Source organism: Stegodyphus dumicola, chromosome 9 (genome assembly GCF_044657685.1).
Source record: "Stegodyphus dumicola isolate Sdum_Otavi_A_Nest chromosome 9, ASM4465768v1".
NCBI lineage: Eukaryota > Metazoa > Arthropoda > Arachnida > Araneae > Eresidae > Stegodyphus > Stegodyphus dumicola.
The window spans coordinates 141,999,033-142,022,706 of NC_140776.1; the positions used below are offsets into that span (position 1 = coordinate 141,999,033).

The window sequence follows — 23,674 nt, forward strand, 5'->3', positions numbered from 1 at the left end:
CGGAATGATTGAAGCATCGTTAGATTACAGCTTAAGAGATCACAGCTAACTTGTTTACTTTCAAACACCTTGTAAGGCATTTTCTTCCATTTTACCGTGTGCCTTCATAGTGTAACTAGAAGCACGTCCGACTAATAATCGGGAATTCTGGAATTCGAGTCCCGGGGAGGATATAGCTCAGTTTTCATGTTTTCTGCACTAAAATAAAATGCCTAATGTCTTTACAACCTAACATTAGAAGCTTACTTCACAGCATATAAAAACATATATATTAGTGCATCAATTTTAATAAGTATTTTCCACGGCGAAAAAAGGACTCAAAATGAAAAAAGGAAATAAAATCAAGAGAGTTAATCACTTCGATTAGAACTTGTACACAGACATACATTTAGGAAAAAACCAGCAGCAAATATTCAAACGAATAGAGTATAAAGTAAATAATTTAAAACACAAATATATTCTCGTTAGCAATACTAAAATTTGCCAATTTGTTTTGCAGCTTTGAAGTTCCAAGTTATAATATAATAAAGGTAACACAGTATTCTTTAGCGAAAAACACATTTCTCTTTGCAAAAGGCAAAACCTTTTCACGTATTTAAGCTTCAGCTGTTTAGGAGCTTAGAATTTGATATGTCAACACCAGAAGTTGTTTACTTTCAAGCAGCTGATAAGCAAAAACTTCAGTTTTCAGCTTTTTGTTTAATAAGGAGACATTTTATTTTCTTCAGTAAGAAAATTGTATAGGTACTGAAATTAACGCAGTTATTCCCAAAAGAATGCCGTTTTCCAGCTGAACAAAACAATTTTTTTCTGTCCCCTGTCCCATTTTGATTTATAATAGAAAGTTTAAACAATTTAATACGCTGGAGAATGATAATAAAAGGTACAACATTTAAATTCATAAGAAGCGCAAGTTCATTTATCTTTACCCTAATCCTAAATTTGATCACACATTTAATACAGTGAATGAAAAATAAATATCTGCATAAAACTTACACTTGAAAAGTTAGTATATTTAATATTTAATTAAAAGGTCTGGAGTTCTGAAAATTATTTTGCAGAAAATGTTATTTTATATAAACATGATTATACATAAAATAGGTTTCTAACATCTCCACATGTAATAAAAGAAAGAGTCTGTCTGTGTGTCTTTCGTTTGTGCTGCGCGTAAGCTAATAGATCCAGGACTAAGAAATTTTGTACATGGGTGCATCTAGACAAAAGCAAGTGCACCTGGAAGCGATTTTTTTTCAAAATTCGAATCATATTTTTTTTGATGAAATCGCATCATTTTGAATAGTTTCATTCTTTTAGAAATGTGGTTTTGGCAACAGTTTTTCATTCAATGATTTGTATACTGGACTGTGGACTGTTGAAAATATGAAATAAAATATTATTAATTATACTTTCCTTTGCAGAGTTTTTTATTTTTGTGTTTTTTTCATATTATTTATTGCTTATTTCACTATTTTTAAGATATTGAAATGGTCTGCATTTTTTTTTAGGAAACAAAGTTCTGAATTTCCTTTATACCATTTGAATTCTTAAGATTTTGCAACGGGAAGTTTGTTAATTTATTTATTAGGATAATTAATATTTTTATTAAGGGTTATTGCTCATTTCATTGTTCCGTTTTTATGGACTTTTTTTGATAAAGTTGTTCTGCAGAGTAAAACTATGCAGTTTTTAAATTTAATGTTTGGTATTCCTTTTAGGCATTTTCCCGGTACATTTAAAAGCCAGACAAAGATTGGCCGCGTAGCGGATAGTCTTATAATAATTGGAGGATTAACAGGTTTCTGATTCTACCTTTTGGAAACTCTGTTTTTGAAAAAGTAAATTATAATATTATGTCAACATTTTCTTTTAATATAGCTTGCAACTTCGCTATGTATTTTTATGCAAAATGATAACGTACATTTTAAATATTTATGTTCAAAACGAAATGTAGGTTTTAAAGTTAAAGTATTTCAACAATAGAGATTTCAAGGGGAAAAAATATTTGATCGGGTTTTCAGTGATGTAGCTCAATAATACAGTGAACAGGCTATTTTTAGACAACTATGCTCCTTCACTCAACGTAAAAGATGTTGTTAGCTCATTAACTGCATGACGTGAAGTGAGAAGTGAGTCATAGAGAAATAATGAATTTTTACGAACCTGCAAATAAAAGGATGCCTACAGGACATCATGACAACCTTCTCGTTGATCACGTGGTGTTGTTGCTCCATAGAGACAATTTGCTCCTTCTTCAGGCACTTAAGAGCGAATGTCTGGTTTTTGTCCTTAACGCTTCGAACCTGAAAAGAATCAGTCGTAAGTGTTTGTTTTGGAAATCGAAAATAATTACTGGCGAGGAAGATTTTTACAAAATATCGCCAGGAAATTCTACTGTATTTTATTTGCAAGGTAGTAATTTTTAGAAAGGACTAGATTGCTTGAATTATGGCAAAGCATGCCGAAACCGAAGTTATCTGTTTAAAGGAAGGGATTTCTAGAGGAAACTGGTTAGTGTTAGAAACATTTTTCCAAAAATTTTGACGTTACAATACTTGGAGTTTCCCAAGCATCTTACGAAGTTTGGAGAATAATTACATTTAAAGAAGTATAAATTTCAGTGGATTTCCCAGCTTTAAATAATATATCAAACGAAAACATGGAAAATGTAAAAAAAAATAGCAATATAGATTTGAGGTAATATTGAAGAAAAAGTGCTAGACCAGTTAGGATAAAGAACATTCTGTCTTCATTGCATGCAAAAGCAACTTATGAGGCAAACAAAATTTATTTGATAATGTCTGGTCGATCTTCTACATTTATTTTTAAAAAAAAACTTCGCTTAGTTGCCAGTTTTCAGATTTTACAGGAAGTCTTCCGGGTTTTTCCATCTTCCGGTCTTCAGGTAAATCAAAGAATCTTCCCGTTTTTAAATTTTTAACCTTCAGTAAGGAAAATACTTCCCAGCGATGAATAAAATTTATTTAATTAATTAAATGTAAACTGTGCAAATTCCACTCCACTTCTATTTATTTTCAACATAATGTTTCTTATTAAATTTTGCTGATTTGAATTCTCTTAATATACTTTCGACATTTACAAAAACTTTTATGGATTTTCAAACAATTTACATGAATTAACAACAATATTTAATTTTGTTTTACATCAATATGTAGTACATTTCTAAAATTTTCTGCAGATTACTCTTAATTTTATTTTCATTGTATCTCAAAGTACACTTTATTAATAAAAGCCTTTCCGTAGCTACTCACGATTTTTTAAATTTAAACGTGTAAGAAAATTACAAAGTGAAATTAGCTCAATAACATAAAATTTAAGATATCTAATTAAATATTAATATATTTTACATCACAACCCTATTGTAAAAACATATTATTAAGTACTTCAAAATTTTGAATCATACATTACAAAGTGAATAAAATCAGTTTGGAGTTATTTTGATATTGCGTCGCCGGGCAACGCGAAAACCTTCTGTAAACTTTCAGTTTTCTAGCAAGAATCATTTGGTATTCCATATTTCAACTCTGAGAGCTATAACACAAAAATGATAGTGCGATCAAAGTAGTTCAGTTTTATTCCATAAAGCGGATTCACAGCACCCATTAGTTTTATTTACGTTATTAGAAAGTATATTTACATTTCAGCCTGTTTTTAGATTTGTTTACTTCGTTACTGCCATTAAGAAGAGACAACATTGGCGATTTATGTTATTTATATTAAAACTATTACACTGGGTTAAAACGGCCCATGGAATACTCAGTGATTTAGTGATTTGCGGAGGTTTTTTGATATTTTTGTCGTCATTATGTACAGGTCCCTTGCCCAAGCACAGCTAAATTGGTTTATCTGCTAAGTTACTCGAAATCATTTTTATTAGCTCCATACAAATTCTATTTCTGTGGAAGATTCGATTAGTTTCATTTGCTTAATTAATATGATCATGATATCATTAAATCTGTCAATCACTATAATAAAAATCTCCACTTCTAATGACCGCTTCATTGTAATGATAGATACGAAGATTTGTAACAAAATTAATAGGTCATTCTTTAAATTTAGCCAGCACTGCGACCACATTCTAAGAAGCTCTGAATTCAATAATTTATATATTTTTTGATTAAGTTATAAGCTTTATGATATAAAATTTCATATTTTTTAAAATTGAAAGTTTATCGAAATTTACTAAGCTTACCGACGAAAACTTCTTTATACCTTTCCCGGAACTAGAACCAGCTTCCCAAAGATCACGTGTTAAACTTACATTACAAGAACACGGGCTGTAGAATACGATAATTTCTTATATTCTCTGCTTGCAAATGAAGTGCCGAAAGAATTACAAGCTATGGCATTTTAAATCAGGTGTTACTGCAGAAATTTTGTTTTGATTTCTTTCGAGCCAAAAGACATCAGAGAATCAACTGTACTCATGCTGATATTCTAACAGCTTGCCAGTTGAACGTGTTACCTTGCACTGTCTTAACGCAAGAGCCCAATGTGCACTTGCCAGGGATGCCCCACGAATATAGGGCTCCCATTCTAATCTGTATAATTTAATTGACTTCCATTAATAGGTTGGTGCTTGTCGTAGGAGTCCAGCAGATTGGTTTGCCCGCAGGTTCAAAACTTTGTATGACAGAACTGGTTCTAACCCCTTACTACACGCAAGAAGGGAAATGATGATTACAAATAAGAAAAAATCAACCTTTCCACACCATTAAACTATTCCGCAAATATACGATGATTTACTTTAGTAGAGACATAAGACATTCACACAAGTCTTTAGACAATTTTATTTTTGGCAAGGGTATTTTAAACACACTTCAAGCGTTCATGCGATGGTTTATCTGTCACATTTGTCATAGTCATAAGACGTTAACGTCATTAGCTTCGTTCACATCTATAGAAAAAGGTCTAAGCCACAGCCAATTAATCTTAAGCCATAGCCAAGTATATTTACGCATGTATGAATTTGCAGCTGACTCAGAAAAATGACCTACCAGCTGTCAGTTTGTGTTTGCCTCCCTGTGGCTGGTCGATTTTTATGCCGTCTTAAGGTAAAGTTGGAATGTTAGAATATTTAGAGGAGTAGCTTAGCAAACTAGTCCAGACTAGTCGGCAGTTTCTTGGACTAAAAAGAACGGAATATTAACTGACAGAAGTTTAATAAGCGAGCATCACTTATAGATGGCCAAGTGTTAAATATAAGTTTATGACTATGTGTCCTCAGATCGCCAATAAATGACAGTAGTGTTCATTTGTAAAACGAAACCGTGGTGTCATAAGCTGTACAAATATATCATGAAGCCAATGATATAATGAAAAGGGAATTAATGACTCTGACCAAATGGAAGTTAAATTCGGATACTTTAAAGAAACAGTTCAAATCAAGTAACAACTTCGTTAGCTTTAAACTGCCTGACTGTAATTCCCCCTCAAAGATTTTTGGACTTCAATGGGATACAATTAAGAATATCTTCTGTTTTAATGCTCAAGACGTTATTGAGTTCATTCTCTCAAATGACCAAACAAAACGTTGTATTTTGAAAGCCGCTTCAAAAATCTTCGATCCGGTTGGGTTTCTTGCTCCATATGTTATTCAAGCAAAAGTTCCGTTACGAGATTACTGACTCTTGATTACTCTGTTACATGAAAGGTGTTGATTGGGATGAAATTATCCCACCAGAACTGCAAGAAAAGTGGAACAAATGGTATAGGCAACTATGCGATCTACCTAATATCCAGATATCTCGGTGGTATTTTCCTGATATTGATAAAACGCCTGAAGCACTGGAACTACATTGTTTTTGTGATTAATCTTAAAGTGCTTACGGAGTAGCAGTGTTCGTGAAATTCTGTAGCTTAAAATATTCTGGAGCAAATTTAGTGACAGCCAAGAGCAGAGTGGCTCCCCTACAAAAATGATCTTTATCAAGACTCGAGCTCATGGCAGCAATGTTAGGTGCAAGACTTGTAACTACAGTCCGTGTGCATTTTCCTCACGCTATTAATGGTAGTATAAAGTGCTTATAATTAATTATTAAGCACTTTAAGATTCATTTATGGACAGATTCTCTTATTGTCCTTCACTGGATAAAGAACTCACCACGGCGATGGAAAAACTTCGTACAAAATCGAGTGTCAGAAATTCAATATAAAACATCTCCGACTATGTGGCTTCATTGTCCAGGCTCAGAAAATCCGGCCAACAAAATCACACATGATGTTAAAATGAATGAGCTTGCAGTAGATCGAGTGTGGTGGCATGGACCTCCATGGCTTGATCAAGATGAAATAAATTGTCCTAAAGTGAACGAGCATTGTAACATAGTAGATAGTGCTGAAGAAAGAGTTGTGACTCAAGTTACCAGCAGTGTTCAACCATTACAACCTGTGTTAAAAATAGAGAACTTTGATGACCTAAATAAACTTTTAAGAGTCACATCATATGTAGTATTTAGAGTCATTAATAATTTAAAGTCACAGAACAGAGTGATTGGTACTGCGTAATGCACAGAATTAGAGTGATTGGTTATGAAATATGTAATGCTATGTATTATTGGATTAACGTATCACAAATGAGTATTTTTTTACAGAATTGAATGGTGTTAAATGTAAAAAACCATTATCTCAAAATTCCAAATTGTTTGGATTAAATCCAGTAATGGATGAAAAAGGTTGTTTAAGAGTTGGAAGTAGATTAATAAAATCATCATTAGATGTCAATGAAATTCAGCCTATAATATTACCAAATGATTATTTTTCTCGTTTAATGATTTTAAACCGTCATGTGAAGGTACTTCATAGTGGTGTCAATGCACTTTAGTGCGAGTAAGAGGGAAATTTTGGATTTTAAAAGCTAGACGTTTTGTAAAATCTGTGCTACATGATTGTAGATTTTGTAAAAAATATAATGCTAAAGCTGGGCACGAGATATCGGCTCCTGTTCCTGCTGACCGAGTGCAGAAAGCTCAACCATTTGAGGTAAGTGGCCAAGATTTTGCTGGCCTTTTGTATTTAAAAGATGGTACAGAAGTGTATATTTCACTGCTTACCTGTGCAGTGACTCGAGAAGTCCGTTTAGAATTGTTATCAAATTTAAGTACAGAGTGTTTTATTGAAGCACTGCGTAGATGTTTTGCACCTAGAGGTATTTGTAGAGTTATTTATTCTGATAATGCTAAGACCTTTAGAACTGCTGATCGTGAATTAAAATATTTGTATAAATTGTGTAAAGATGAAAAGGTTTTAAATTTCCTTGGGAAAAATGGGTTTGAATGGAAATTTATTGTAGAAGGTACTCCTTGGTGGGGTGGATTCTGGGAACGCTTGGTATGATCTGTAAAAACTTGTTTAAAACGTATCTTAGATAAAGCTTCTTTATATTATCAAGAACTGTATACTATTTTAGTTGAAGTTGTTATTAATTCTATAATCTGTGTAGTCAATGAACCAAATGAGCCTGATCCTCTTTCACCATCTCATTTTATAACCGGACCTAGATTGACTGTTTTACCTTCTCCTGAACCTAAACTAAAATCTACAAGATCTCAGTTGATTAAAAGATGGAAGCATAGGCAATTATTATTAGAGCATTTTTGGAAAAGGTTTTATAAAGAATATTTGTTAGAATTAAGATCAGTCACGTTTTCAAAAACCCCCCCAAAATTTTCTCGTGTTTAAAATTAATGATGAGTACTTGTATGAGAAGACAATGTGAAACGTTGTAACTGGAAGTTAGGTAGGATTAAGATATTATTTCACGGAAGAGATGGTAGAATTAGATATTGTGAGATTCACTTGGATAAGGGTGTTATTAAAAGACCAATTAAAGACTTTATAATCTTGAAGTTCAGTAAAATTTTACGGATGCATGGGGGAGAGTGTTAAATATAAGTTTATGACTATGTATCCTCGGATCGCCAATAGATGGCAGTAGTATTTATTTGTAAAAAGAAACCGTGATGTCATAATTATGTATATGTATCAGTTCGTCTTTGGTGTTCGTCAATAAATGTTGTGTGAAATAATGCTCTCTGTTTATTACTTTAAGTTCGATCCAGTCTGATTTATTGGAGACTTACATATATTTTGTTTACCGAGTTTAAGGTTCCTAAATAAAATGTATTTTGATGATTATTTAGTTTGAACATTCAAAAATTGGTACGGCACAGCTACTCCTGCTGAGAAATTTCAGGAATAAAATGCTGTTTGCAACAGCTAAGCAGCTATTGGAAGGGAAAATTTGACAATAGAACTAATAATCATACGATGTAATATGTCATGAAGAAGTACAGCAGCATGGTTGATACTAAATAATTATAAATTTGCATACCGTTACTGTAACATATAACTGCCCCATTGTAATTGTAGAGCACTTTGTTGTCACAAATTTGCAATATCATTCCATGTTTTGGTGGCATGCGAACGTTACCAGAGCATGTGAAATGTCTTAGTTGCCCTTCGGCGATAATTTGATGGACGGTAGATGTTTCTCGCTAACTGGAAAATAATGGTTTTAAGTGCATGTGTGGTTTCTTGGTCAGCAGTACAATCAGTAACCAACAGTGTAAATCAAACGTTTATTTCTTTACGTTTTCTCTAAAACGAAAATACTCCGGGAGTTTTCTGAAATTATCTTGTATCATACCTAAAGTAGGTTATATATATAAACCAGAAATTGTATACATATAATACTGTTTTGGAACAGTAATTTGAATCCAATTAAATTAATTAATACCAGTGAATAGAGGGTAAAGCTTTAAAGCAAATTTTGGACATAAGACCAAGAAGGTAAACTATTTTTCAAGTAAATAAGACATATAAAATTTATTTTTATTTCAAGTAATTACAATATAGAAAAATAGTCTCCAGTTTAATTTATTACAATTTTTTTAGTGCTGTTAATCTACGAAAGCAAATAAATTTTCGACTGTGATTATTAAAGAAGAAGAAAGATCAAAACCATTTGAAAAGACTCAGTCTTTGAACACTCTAAAACTGTCGAAAAGAACTCTCTCAATAATAAAAAATTTTCTCTGAAAAATGTTTATGGTATAAACAACTTTTAAAGCTTGTTAAAATAAAATAAGAAATATTTTTTTATGGATAAAACTTTAAAGTAAATGGCGCTGAATACTGTTATTCTAAATAAACTATTAACGTAACTACTATAGCAAAGGGACATTTCTCTTGCGTGTGTTTTCTTTGAAATAAGGAGTAGTTATTCTTTAGTAAAAACATGTTTTAAGGTATAGTTGAAAATCTTTAAACTTTTAAACAATAAAACTTTTTATCCATACTAAATTAATTAAATTAGTATTTATACTAAGGATTCGAAAAATTGCCAGTTTAACATTTTAATTTCACTTAACTACCAGTTCTTAAAACATTAAACGTATTAAAATGCCAGAAAATGTTGTATATAATTAACAACGAAGAAATTTAAATTCAGGTATAAATCTCTAACGAGATTTGAGTCACTATTATTTCCACATTCTCCTGGTGAGATTAAATTTTTCTATCAATGTAGTATCAGCAGAGCATAGTATTGTATTTTTTTATCAAAAAATAACAAAGAATAAAGTTGCTGCAATTAATGTCTGCGGTATAACAGGCAGATAGAGTTGTATCATTCTTGCGGCACGTAAAAAAGAATAATGATATATATCACCGAGATAACATGATAAGATAATAATCTTTATGATACCGGAGATAGATTATTAGATAGGCTTATTGAGTCACGTGAGAAGCTATTTCAGATTTCTTCTTTCCCTATAAATAAAATCAAAGTAAAAAGCTTCTTTATCTACTATATATTATCATATGAAAAAATATATGAGATGTACAATCACTTCTATCAAAAACAAATGTCCCCTGTCTTTCTTTATCGCGAGTAATCAGGATGAAAAATTTCTTAATTGAGGACAAAATTGTATTGATAGGAATTAAGTGTCTTTTCGTTTCCAGTGGCAGGAAACTTGACAAAGTGAGTAAGAAATAAACGGAAACAAAGAAGGAAACACAAAAAAGAAAGTCACTTTCTTATTCGACTTTTTGCCTTGAATTGAGTTACAAAACGTATGACATGTTCAGTTATTAAATAAAATATAAGAAACGAATAAAATTCTATTCCTGAATGCTGTTTAGCCAAATTTTCCCCGATATTATTCACTTCACATTATATAAAATTTAGTCTTTCATAAATTAAGATTTTTAGAGGTATTCAAAAGTTTTATGAAACAGCAGATTACATGCTAGCTTCTTGTTATTGTGAAGATAAGCTGCACTATTAATATATGACAATATAAAAAGAAATAAAAACTTGTACTTCTTAAATGTTAGATTGCACATAAAAATTGAGCATATTTTATGGAAAAGCTTTTAAGGTTAATAATAATAATAATATATCTGCAGGCCAGAACAGTATATGTTTATAAAGATTTATGCGCTAAAAATTATACTTTTATTACATTCCATACCTTAATATTCTATTATTTTGTTTTTGCATTCAAAAACCTTTATAAATGTAAATTTCTGAAAATATATATATATATTTTTTGACCCATGCATTAAAATGGCAATGAAAGAAACTTTAATTCCTTTTTGACGGAGAGATATTCCAGGAAAATTAAAAGCAAAGAGCTAAATTTCTAGTTTATTAAAGTATCATCTAGTTTACTAAAGTATCTAGGTTTCTAAAGTATTATCATATTTAAATTTCGAAACATTTTTAAGATGAAATTATACAAACCAAATCAACTCTTCCAAAACCACCGACTCCTAAGGTCGTTATTATTTCCAAATCCTCCAGACTGAGATCTTGAAACTCGTTCTTTTCATTTTCAGTTTGATGGTACCTTTAAAAGATCAATGACAACAATAATTAACTATAGTGATATTAATGAACTAATACCAAAAATGAGTAATTAATCAGTAATTAGCAATTATTAAGAAAAGCGATTTGTAAAAAACTTGTTTAGCTAATTTTAAACGTAACTTGCTCATTGCTGTGATATTCATTCTTTCGTTCACCGTTATCAAGCATATCGGGCAACTTTCTAACCAACGGAAAGTAGATATAATCTTCTAGTATGTGCTACCGTGATTTAACTTAATTAAAGCAGTACTTAGAGAATATTTAGATGGTCAAAAATGTCTATATCGATACTAAAATGTAGTCTATACATGATCACAATGGTGGGTACTTCAAAGGTTATTTTACTATTGCGTTTCAGTATGTCATATAATATATAATTCATAATAATTTTAAATTCCATATATAACACTTAGCATTTCAAAATAAAAAAATTAATTAGTGTATCTGTTATGTAGAATTATGTGGGCTTCAGGGTTAATTTTATCCGTATATTGATTCTATGACAGGAAGGACGAGCAAATGGGGATATGAGTGAATAAGTTGTAGACGACGGTGGAAAGGTAAATGGAATGTGAATAAAGCACCTTTTCGCCTCCTGAAGAGAGCTCGAGAGAGAATTCCTTCTGCTGCCTTAATGTGCAAAGTGGTTTCGAGACACGGGGAGCTGGTTGAATAGAAATGGACTTGTGCTTTGAAAGAAAACACTTCCTAAAGCGTGAATTGTGCGAAAGCACAGAAGGGAAAGTTAAAAATATTGTAAACGGGAACTTTATAAGAAGTCAGCGATAACAGTAGCTTTGAGAAAAACGAATGATTTTCTAGGAACATGGAGCCATTTTATTGTTTAAATGGTTTTTGGACTGTAAAGAAAACAAAAAGTAGAGAGACTGTCTACTAGACTTATTTTTCTCAGAAGACGTTTTGTCGGGAGTTTCCGACGGCGCGATGATGAGCGAAATACGCTAGTGGCTTTTTCTTGAGGCAAAGTAAATAATATGGCGCATAATCTTAAATAGATGCGTAAATCTTAAACTAAAATTGATTTGAAAATGTTCTGGGCTGACTGACATTGACCAGTTAAGTTCACGTGAGGCGTGGTTGGATTAAGATAGGGCTTATAATTAATAATTAGCTTAAATAGGAAAGGTATTGTCTGAAAGGAGATATTTATTTTTTTATTTGGATGAGGAGAGAAAAAGAAGTTAAGGGACAGTGGAAAGAGATCAGAAAGCTGGAAGGATATATTCTAACAGGTGTTCTTAAGCAATGAAAAGAAAAAGAAGAAAGAAATAAAGAATTGCAGATGATATCTAATAGGAAGTTGTGTTGGAATGAAAGACCGCGATCAGATTAGTGATGTGAGGGTTCTCAAAATGGCAGGAAATAAAAAAATTTATTGGAAGTGAAATCATTTCTAAGCAAGTTTCTAATTTTCTTCTTTCTAATTTTCCGGTCTAACGGTGATCCAATTTTACAGACATTTAAGAAAAGGCAGAGATGAAGGTTCCTATCTGACGGTGATAAAGCGTTCCAGGATGACGCAGATTTAAAAAAGGACGGGGAAATGAAGGTTGCCGTCGTTAGTACCAGTTTTTACAAACATTTCAGAGAACACTGAGAGTTGAAAGTTCCTGTATGAAGGTGATAAAGTTATCCAGATAACTAATCTTTTGAAGAGAGACTGTTTCCAAACAGTCTTCGTGACCCGAAATTCTGCGTCTGATTGGGAGGTGATGAATGACATCCAGGGTGAAAGCTCCCATCTACAACATCTTATTTTATCTGTAATACTTACTCCTTTCCGAGTGTCTGCTATTCCAGTTCGCCAAATTCTATCGGGTGTTTCAGCTGTGTGACTGTGAGAAATATGTTTGACAGCCGTGCATAACGTTCAGGTCTACTACATGATATACATAGACTGTTAAGGACTAATACCTGGCGTGTCAGGGAACACGAGTCTTGCTTTTTCAGAGCCTCGATGTCTGCTGATGTAAATACTCCATTTCCTTCTTGCATGTAGTAATGGTGCCAATATGTAAATATTTAGGAGTTTTGCTAATAGATTAGGTTAAAGTCATTATTTATATATTTATGAGAAGTTAAGGGACAGTGGAAAGAGATCAGAAAGCTGGAAGGATATATTCTAACAGGTGTTCTTAAGCAATGAAAAGAAAAAGAAGAAAGAAATAAAGAATTGCAGATGATATCTAATAGGAAGTTGTGTTGGAATGAAAGACCGCGATCAGATTAGTGATGTGAGGGTTCTCAAAATGGCTATGCTATTAAGATGGAACTTATAAGAAATGAAAATATTTTTGCAGATATGATTTTGTGCTTATCTATCTAGTATAATACAGTTCAAGAACTTTAAACTGTGTAATCATATTGAACCTAGGTTAACTGTTTGCGGAGGTACTTGATTGGTCCTTTGGAAATGAGATTAAAGCTGTGTTCTTTCAGCTTTTGTAGCTGATTGGTCAGCGCGCTTAATAAGTTCCTCTACACAACGTACGTTCAGTTTATTGCAAAGTGCTTACATCGTATGTGTTGTTGCCCAGACGGTATAGTGGTTAGGGGAGCCTATTGCGGTACTGAAGGGCCCGAATTCGAATCCCAAAGAAGACCTGGATGATTGTAAATATATAGTGTAGGTGCGGCATGGAGGCACTCTAAATATGCGGCGAGCCGAAAGTCCTCTCGTGTAAATTGGTGGAAGGGGAGAGGGGATGACAACAACAACAACAACAATTGAATGTGTTATTAAAAAAGAAGAATGTGATAATAGGTACGTTACATATACATGCTACAGGTAATTTAATAATCAAAGTTAAATAGTATATTTTATAGGGACACAAAAACATATCACACTTTGTACGAGCATACCAACAATATTGGATATTTACGTGAGATAAACAACGCTATTATATATACTTGAAAGCAGTGGAACTGTCATTTCCCTTCTTATGTCACAGCTTACTGTAATTAGTTTTGATATGTATATTATATATAATATCAGTTTAATTATTTCAAGCTAGTCAATACTTTTGCATTTTTTGCAATACTGCGAGTCATGAACTATAATGTTTAGCGCAGGTTTGATGATGCATTTGCGTATGAATGCATTCGAAACAGTACAGTGCAAATAACCGGTCTGTTTCCAACTACACAGTTCCCCACACTTAGGGCGGAAGTGATGAAGATACTTAGCGGACAAACCGTGACCTGTTAGCTAGTGTGTTAAACATTATGATTTGTAATTGGCAAATTAATTCTTTATTTTACACAAGGAAGTGTGCATTGTGTGACTAGTATCACTTTGATTACAAATACATAGCCACTTATGTGTATACAAGCTTATAGGTTTCGTAGCACGTTTTATAAGATGACAGCCAGGCGGTCGTTCTGCGATGAATTGTAAGTTAATGCAGAGTGATTATAAAAGAACCCCCAAGCCTGGTGGCCTATCCACTCAACTGATCGAAATGAAATTTCAAATATTGTTATTTGAGGGTATGCACTCAAGATTGTGATGATTCAAAACAATATAGTTCTTACGGTTCGAATGGCAACACCCATGTTTTTCCTCCTCAAATTAATCAGAGCACTGAAAAACCATACAGGGCGTTGGAACGATACACATAAGACGAAAATTTACCGCGTAAAACATTTGCAAAGTAGAACATTGTGACAGCCCAATAAGAAAACATGAGAGGAAAGCGAGAAACATTTGGAACTACAAGTTTTCAATGTACCCACCATCACATATGATAACACATTATATGCGAGAAACTGTTGATAACAATGAAAAATGCAACACTGGGGGAAGAAGCTGTATAGCATCACGTTTAATGGCATCTTTCAATTCTGACAAATCTTGTAGATTTTATGTGTACACCTTAGATTTTTGATAATCCTAGAACAAGAAATCCATTGGAGTCGCGGTGGTTATGGAACTACAAAATTAAAGGAAGAAAACTCTATCATCAAAAAGCTGTTTTAGCACGTGCCGAACAAGAATGGTGACGCTTGGAGGAGTACCATTTTACATCCATACAATGTCATTTAACGACATTTCGCTATTGCAGTTCTCAAATTATGTAATTTTGTAAGAGTGTTACGTAGCAAGCACTTGTGATAGATCACATTTTCTTAAACGCGGAAGTGACCCTTTCAAAGAAGTACGGACTGAGAACGGATGTACTTCCAATGCCACAGTCACTTCAGCTTTGTGTAAAGTCGCTGGTGCCATATCGTGAGGATTTTCATCAGCGCAGTGAACGCAGTTCTTGGATTTTATGTTCCCAGGTAAAGAGAAAAGCGCCTTACCCATCCATAATATCCGCAGCGGCTACCTGCTATTTTCATCATATCTGACGAAAACATTCGCAGATTTGACACGCTGTTGCTCGTCTCCAGGTTGCAACATCTGGACTCGCTGGAATCGATAAGAAAACATCCGCAAAACAGAGCACAGATGCTTAGAATACATCCAAATAGTGGGCACGGCTTCTTGAAGTATGCAATGGACCTGCAGTAATCGTTTTATGCACTTCTACAACAACGTCTCTAGGAAAACATGGTTGTCCGGATCGCAGTCTACCAAATGTGCATCCAGTTTCGTAATTTTTTTTATCAAGCCAGGTAGAATTTTTACAGAACATGGTTGTCCTAACGCAGTATTTCCCTGTAAACTCGCACTTAATCGGCAGCCTTTCCACCGTTCAGATAAAACAGCTTTATCAATTCACATGGTTGTTTGCCTGTAGTGTCATTTCGTTAGCCCGCTCGAAAACCTAACTGAAGAAATAATCTTCTCACACTGCTTAATAAAGATTTTTCTTAAGCAATGCTTTGCACATGGTGTTTTGTGATTGCTGTTTATACTCTTTATCCCTGTGAATGAGGCACGGCAATTTTCGTCATACGTGTATCGTTCCAACCACATTAATGGCTTTTCAATGCACGGAAGCAAGAAAAAAATTGGGCGTTGTCATTCAAAAATTTATAAATTTTTCCACTGTAACCGTGACAGCTCTATTATTTTAAATCCTTACAATCGCGAGCGCATACTTTCAAATAAGAATATCTGAAATTTCATTTCGATTGGTTGAGCGGATAGGCCCCTAGGTGTTCTCATATCAAGGAAGTATTTTTATGAGCACTTTCTATATATCGTTGCTTTTAGAGTGTTTTAGCAAAGATCATTGCAGCAGCGGCTGCATATTCTTTGGAATCGCCAATAGTAATTATTAAATTCTTGCAAATGCGCTTTCTGCTGTTTGTGTTTTGTGTGACTTTTAAGCTGGACATTCACTCTGGTATACAGCATGGATGGCCAAATTTTATGTCAGTAAGAGCCACATATTGGAATTCAAGAAAGTTCGAGAGCCTTAACTAGGTTTAAAACCCACAAGTCCATGTTTAGATAATTTTAAAGGTAGTGAAACATGTTTCAAATGGAAAAAAACTGATTGTAAACAGTCATTCAATGACAGTTTGTCTTCAGCATGAGATGATGCATCGAAATCGACGCGAAGTTTTTGGTGTTTTTCTAATTACAGCTTGATGTTTTATCAATTACAGCTTGATGAGGTAAAAGTAGTCTTTTCTAGAATCAAGTGATGCCGCAAGCCGTTACTTGATGCTGCACAAAGTACTCTTTTAAATAGTCCGCTTATTCCGCGATATCATCTTGTACATGTTGATCTACTACAGCTTGGTAATGCTCATGAAACTTCGTATCCCTCTCAAAACTGCGCATCTGGGACTCAAATCTACCACAAAATGCTGCTACCACAAAATTATCTCATAATTATCCTCCATGCTCATTCCATTGCAAGAAAGCGTTTTCTGTTGTTTTCAAATTTTAGGGTTTCTCCAAATTTTATAAAGGTAATATCGTCTTCTAAACTGTAGCTATCATCAGATTTATTAGAAATTCCCATTGCTTCCAGCTGTTACAAATTTCTCATCAATTCGGAAGTCAAGTCAACTTCTAAATTATTTTAAGCTTGTATCAAATTCTATAGGGTTTTAAATATTTCTTATGTATTACATACGTTTTCTATTCCTTTCACAGACCACTCCAGTTTAGTTTCTACCTTTACTAATGATTCAGAAATTCGACAGAACTTTCCAGTAAAGCATTCACAAATATCCATTTGTCTTAGCATTAAGCATTCACAAGATTTATTTACAAAATTAGTTGATAGAATCAGCACAATATTTTTATGTATTTATTTATTTATTATCATTTTGAATAATACCATTAAGTTTCTTGACTAACAAGAAATGAAATAAAATAACTACTTTTAGATATTGATCAGTTTAAGTTTATTAACAGCTTTGCAAAACGAAATGAAAAAAATAAGAATGCACTATCAAGTAAGGACACCCAGACCTGGCTGGCTCAAATGACCACCTTTCACAGTTAAATCCTCAGCATCTAGAGGCCATCCAAAAGGAGCCACACCCACTCGGTCAACCCAGGAGGACGATTTTTGCTTCACAACGTCTGGGTATATGTATAACAAAGGCAATGGTGGACGGCTGGCATCTACCGAAAAAGCACAGAACATGGTTCTACATCGACCGTCTCCCAGTGTTGACCAAGAGGAACCAAACCCCCAAGGACAACCTTCGATATCTGACCATGTAACGCTCCCACAATCAAGGGGCAGACAAAACAGTACCATGTGGTCCCTGCTGAAGCTGAACCTACCATCGAATTAAGCGATAGTTTTAGTCACAATTGAATATTGCTATTTGTTCCACAGAAGTCGAGTCTCTCTAGATATTGACCTAGCCAGAACGCCGGGATTGCTCCCAGTCGACCCTCAGGTGATTTACATAAACAGGAGACTCACGTGCCAGCACGCGGCTCGCGAGCAGCGATATAGTCACCACTGATATATAGTATACATTTTTTCTCTTCGTTCTTCTATAGGTAATGAACGTATGCAGACTGAGTCGTCTTGCTTGGAAAACATAATGATCTCTAGCAACTTACGTATCAATTATTTTATTGCTCTTAAACCTGCACAGACACCTATAGGTCCCTCTCGAGTGAATCCTCTTGGAACCATCTTGATACCTCTGATCTATGGTTTGTTTCATAGTTTTAAATATCAGCATGCTAAGTGTGGCAGGCCACATGTGGATAATTATCTTCGTAGTCCATATGGACTATTTGTGCTTCGTAGAGTTATGTTACGCTCTCACTATTTTGTGACAAGTGCGGCTTATAATACGATATGAATTGTATAATTATTTCATGCATTTTAATTATATAGTTTAATTACATGCATGAATATACACTGAATGGGTAGAATATTAAGTATACCTCAGATACCTCGCATACGTTCCCCTATAGTTTAGATTCCAGCTGATATACTGCAATGCGTGGACACTACAAAGTGCTGATATCGTTTCTCATGTCATGCTAACATAATGAAGTTTTTATATCATTGAACATGAGTAATTGTGTTTTCAGGTTCTGAAGTGATCTTTCAACGTGGCCCTACAAAAGCTAAATATAATTAAAGTCAAAGGACCGAGCTGTCTATAGAATCCAACTGAATTCCGAATCGTGCCTTTCAATCCAATTTGAGAACCATAATGCTCGGAGAAAAAGCACATTATCCTGCTGAAAATTATTATTTGCATTAGAGAAATATTGGAGAAATAAACGAGGATACTTGACGGCAATGAGGATAAAGTAAGATATGGTATCGAAACCTATTTCTAGATATATGCGGAAACCCAATTTGTTTCCATGGCGGTCTCTAGCTGTTTATAAGCTCTGGCCGCTACTAGAGCTAGAAGAGATGGTCTCTTTATTATGGAAGCACCTAATAGGTTGGCCACCGTTGCCTTTTATGAAGGGACCAACAAACTACATCCATGACTTCTTCAGGATTCGAGCCCGGGGACTTCGTTAGTGCAGTCAGAAACACTAACCACTTTCCCATCTGGGAGGCAAAGGAAATATACTCCAGATCATTATTCCAACGCTAGTATCCTGAAGAGGTATTAGTTAGCTAAAAGGGCCTCTTAGGTGCCCTCGGTTTGCGCCATGTTTTCTCCATATCATCTGGATAATAAATCAGGAAAGGCGTTTCATGGGATCAAACAATTTTTATTCCAAGTGGCAGAGGTCCCATTTTGCTGTCCTGGTGTCTACAGCAATTGTGATGTATTGTTTATTAGAGATGGCACAGGTATTTTTCACGGTCTCCTACTTTTAAAAAGTTCTTCTTGTTGTGCATTCGTATGAACTCTGTGATGTATTTGAGTTGTATTAAGATGCAACTTGTCTCTTTGTTGCCCTTCTGTTTCTGTCGTCGGTTCGTGTCCGTTGCCTTTCACTTTTTCCGTTCAACAGTATTTTACAGTCAAAATCATCTTTACTAGTTTAATTTTATTTGTTCATTCATCATACTCTAAAAATATGAGATAGTACTATACGAGAAAAGTCTACAGCATTATACGTCTGAAAAGTGTTGGAATCTGGTCTTCTTGCATTTACGATTATGGATTGTTCAAAACCCTTCGAATCTCCCGTCTTATTCTTTTTGCGCTAACAAGAATGATAATTATTTCTCATAAAGATACGCATTACTTACATAAGCAATTGAGTGCTTTTACGTCTCTGTCATTAAAATGTTTATTTCAGTCTTATTTGTTAAGTAGAATATAACACTGGGATCATGTAACTCAGAAAATCAAGGAATCCAATCCACGAACAAGGTGGAATTAGATCAAATCACAGAAGCAGTTCCTATTTTCACATATGTGAAACTTTAAAATTTTACGTTAATAAATATCTATTTTTTCCTTACTGTTCATATAAAAACGCAGGCTTCAAAGTTTTGGAAAACAATTTTTAAAATGGAATATTTTAAGTTCTATTAAAATATGTTCTGTCACAAAAAATACGTGTCCTTAGGAGGAAACGAACTACCATAACGCAACTTAAAAAGTACATAGTGTATAAGGAGGTAAAGAACTGATTAGAAATTCAGAACAAAAGATCGTTTTATTAGGAGCTTATGGCATGAAAAAGGCTAGAAATCAGTAAGTAGCACAGCCATCTCTGGCATCGAATCATGGACAAGTCGAAACACGGAGTGGCATCGAATCATGTAAGTCACCTATGACAACCTTCGGAATATTATGCCATGATCTTTGCAACTGGGCAATTAATTTATCAGTATTCCAGGATGATTGCAGTTATCTTTCAAGCATGTCTGAAATGTGCTCTATTGGCGAGAAATCTAATGATCTGGCAGGCCACGGAAGTACGTCATAACCTTGAAGACAACGTTGTCTTGCTGAAAAATAGTACCTGAGCGACTTTCCAGCATAGGCAGTACAACTGGCGTTAAAATGTCGTCCACGTAACTACGAGCCGTCATAGTGCCTTGAAAGACGACTAGAGGTGATCGTATATTCCAATAAATCGCTTCCCACACTGTCACATCTTGTGTAATTGCCGCATGCCGCTCGACAGCAAGTGCCGGATCGGACCGTTGGCCTGGCTGCTTCTATACACGTGTGAGTTGGTCATCAGCACTGAGACTAAATCTGGATTAATCGCTGAAGATCACACGCCTCCAGTCAGTCACACTCTAGCTTGCCCGAGTTCGGCAAAAATCCAATCGACACTGATTGTGATGTGGTGTCAGTGGTAGGCGTCTTAATGGACATCGGCAATATATACTAGCGTTGACCAGAATGTTTTACCTTGATATCACCGGATGCCTGGAAGATGGTAAATGATGTCGAATCGATGCTACGGACGTTGTTGGCGTAGAAGTGGCCGACGATTGTGCGATCCACACGCTCCTTTGTGTTCCTGGGACGCCCTGACTCTCCGCGAAGGTAGATTATTCCTTCCGTGATCCATTGTTGTCAACACCGAACAACTAGCATATCGCTCCGACAAAGATGGCATCTGATACGTCTCCTCATTCTCTGAGGTCTCTGCTACTCTCTCCTGATACCCGTCCCCTGCTCCTCGATCAACCTGCTACTCTGCAGCTTACTGCACGCCCCTTGCCAAAGTCCGACAACTGTTCTTACTGCTACTGGGTACGTCTCAGATGCATTTCTAGTCCATCAAAGCCTACAGATTCGTTTGAAAAGCCTTAAACTTTCCCAGCTACGCATAGCGCATTTACCCTTGTCTCATTGGGGGTCCAAATTTAAATCATTTGCATATCTCTTACCAGACTACATTCCTGCCAAGTTTCGTGATTTTGGTTGTTTCTTCTGGGTGTATATATTGTTTTGTGACAGATTGCATATATAGGAGTTGAAGATGATGTCCTTAGGTAAATAACACTACCACACGTCTTCCACACCACAGACATTTAATGAAAATAAAAGAAAAGCTACAGATTGAATCGAATGACAGTGCCGTTGCGCTTGTTGGATGCAAACAAGGTTCTGCATAACTTTTACATATTTTAAATAGCTGCTTCGGGCCTATTCGCGCTCGCTATCATATATAGTTCTTCAGTTGCCACCTTCGCGTAGGATCAACATCTGTTTATATGAGTGACATCCTCCTCTTTCCTCTCGCTGCAGGCGCATAGGTGATGCCCTCTGGTGGCCGTGTAGAACTAACTGTTACCACATATATCTATATATGCACTCTGTCATTAATATATAAAACATTCGATCGTAAATTAGCAATATATATTACATCGATGGTTTGATTTATAATTAATCCTTTGTATTAAATCCAAAATTAGCTAAATTTTACGTTTGCAACTTATTGTCAAATATATATATATATAAAGGGTATGAGATATGAAATGTAATAATTATATTCATTTTCTACTATTAACTCTCTTCATTTATTCAGATGTAAAAAATGTTAGCCACTTTCATTCAAGGCCATATGTAACTACCAATAGATATACACATAGAAAGATACATTGTCATTAAAAAAAAGTTAGGTTTAGTACAGTAATTTCACCAGAGGTCTAAGCTAGATTAAGAAATGTATTTAAAATAAAGCAGTTAGGTCCAAAATGGTGGACACATTCACGAGTACTTTCAGACATTGCGTTGTATGCTTTATCATTCACATCGGCATCATTCAATGTTATTTTTATTATATTCTGCGCTTCAGAACTTACATTCACGTAATGCCGTTGTCCTTCATGCACAAACATATCTTTATCTATTCTGAAGTATTATGTGACTGGAGTTTGTATCTGTCTCATATAGAAAAATAAGAATAGAAAATATTTTTGAATGGCATTACTTTCAAAAGAGACATCGAATTCTAGAAAAAAGGAATACTTCTTCCCATTTTCATGAAAGAAATATAAAGGGCGGATGCAAAGATGTTATCTGCTATGTAGCATTAAATATGAATCACTTGAAGTTAGCTTTCAAGTAAATGATGTCGATTTTTGCATTGCTTTTAAATTACGAAATTAGAAAAAAAAAAATGCCTAAGTATATCCCTACAGCAAATTGCAACCAAGAGGCAAACCCATAGGATAAACGGTTGTAATTTCGAAATTACTTCCATTTTACGTTTTCCTTGCAATATTTATTATAAAAAAAGACTATGCTTTTTTTATTATCTTAGCTGAAAGCCTAGAGCATTCAAATAGTAGTTATTGCCTTAGGGTAAAGTAAAACAGAATTCAGCAGAAATAATCTTCAAAAACAATTCAAAACCTGTAGACAGCTAGAGAATATTTACGAAATTCATGTGCTCACGCGAGAGAGTAATTTGTTGTTTTATTATAAAACTGATACGACTTTACATATAAATGTATTGACGCAGAGAAAACAGAACAAAAGCATATAACTCAGTTTAATGTTTTATGAAGAATACGTAGTATTGATGTAAGAAAGAAGTTTAATGTTTTAGAAGTATACGTAATTATTCATGTAAGAAATCAATTAAGTATTTGGACTAACTGAATGAGTTCTGAATGAGGACTAACTGCTGGCAGTCGCAAGCTTTTCAATATAATTTATTTAGCAGGGGTATGTTGCACATTTCTAGTACAATTACCTACTATTCGAAAGAATTTTCTGGATTATGATTCATGTTTTAAATAAAAATATTTGTTTCTAAAATGTTCTGTTTGATATGATTCTTTCTCTCAATTCTTAATATGTATCCAAATTTGCACTGCTTTTTCTAATCTCATTTTTCAGACCTAATCAGAACAAGTCTCCGAATTGTATCGTGACACGATTACGCCTGTCGATCATGCCAGGGAGGGAGTTCTCGCTCCCTCCCTCTCGTGATTTTGCTAGCCACGGTATTCGCTCAATGTCTTCACTTTCAAGGAATTCGTCAAAGAAGTTTGTTAGATGTGAACGAATACTATCCCACATAAATAAAAAAGGTAGGTCCATAGGCACCTTAAAAAGTCTTCCTTAAGGTTATAAAACTTCATCCCGATATCTCTGCCCGATCACAGATCCGCTGCTAAAAACGCACAGGAGCGTACCTCCATCGATCATTATTCCTTCCCACACCATCACACTTTCATTAGTAAAGTAATCACGTTCCATAATGTTCTAAGGAAGATTTCACGTTTCTGACTCTCTCCACATGTAAACATACTCAGAATCAGATAGTTAACTAAACCTCGACTCATCAATGAAAGGAACGTGAGATTACTGGTGTTCACTGCATTTCTGATGTTCTTTGTACTAATTAAGGACATCCCTATTTTGTTGTGAAGACAGTGAAACACATTCCATTGGCTTTTTGGCATAAAAGCCATTTTCATTAAGCTC

At 34.5% G+C, this 23,674-nt stretch overlaps 1 protein-coding gene across 1 annotated transcript in view; it reads right to left on the reverse strand.

The window, feature by feature from the left end:
* Nucleotides 1-23,674, reverse strand: part of LOC118183323 (cGMP-dependent protein kinase 1-like) — a 509,379-nt gene that overhangs the window by 56,377 nt on the left and 429,328 nt on the right. The window contains exons 11-12 of the mRNA XM_085824166.1: nt 10,769-10,874; nt 2,161-2,300 (exon numbers count right to left, since the gene is read on the reverse strand). Coding sequence (XP_085680292.1) covers nt 2,161-2,300; nt 10,769-10,874 — 246 coding nt within the window. The remainder of the gene's footprint in view (nt 1-2,160; nt 2,301-10,768; nt 10,875-23,674) is intronic.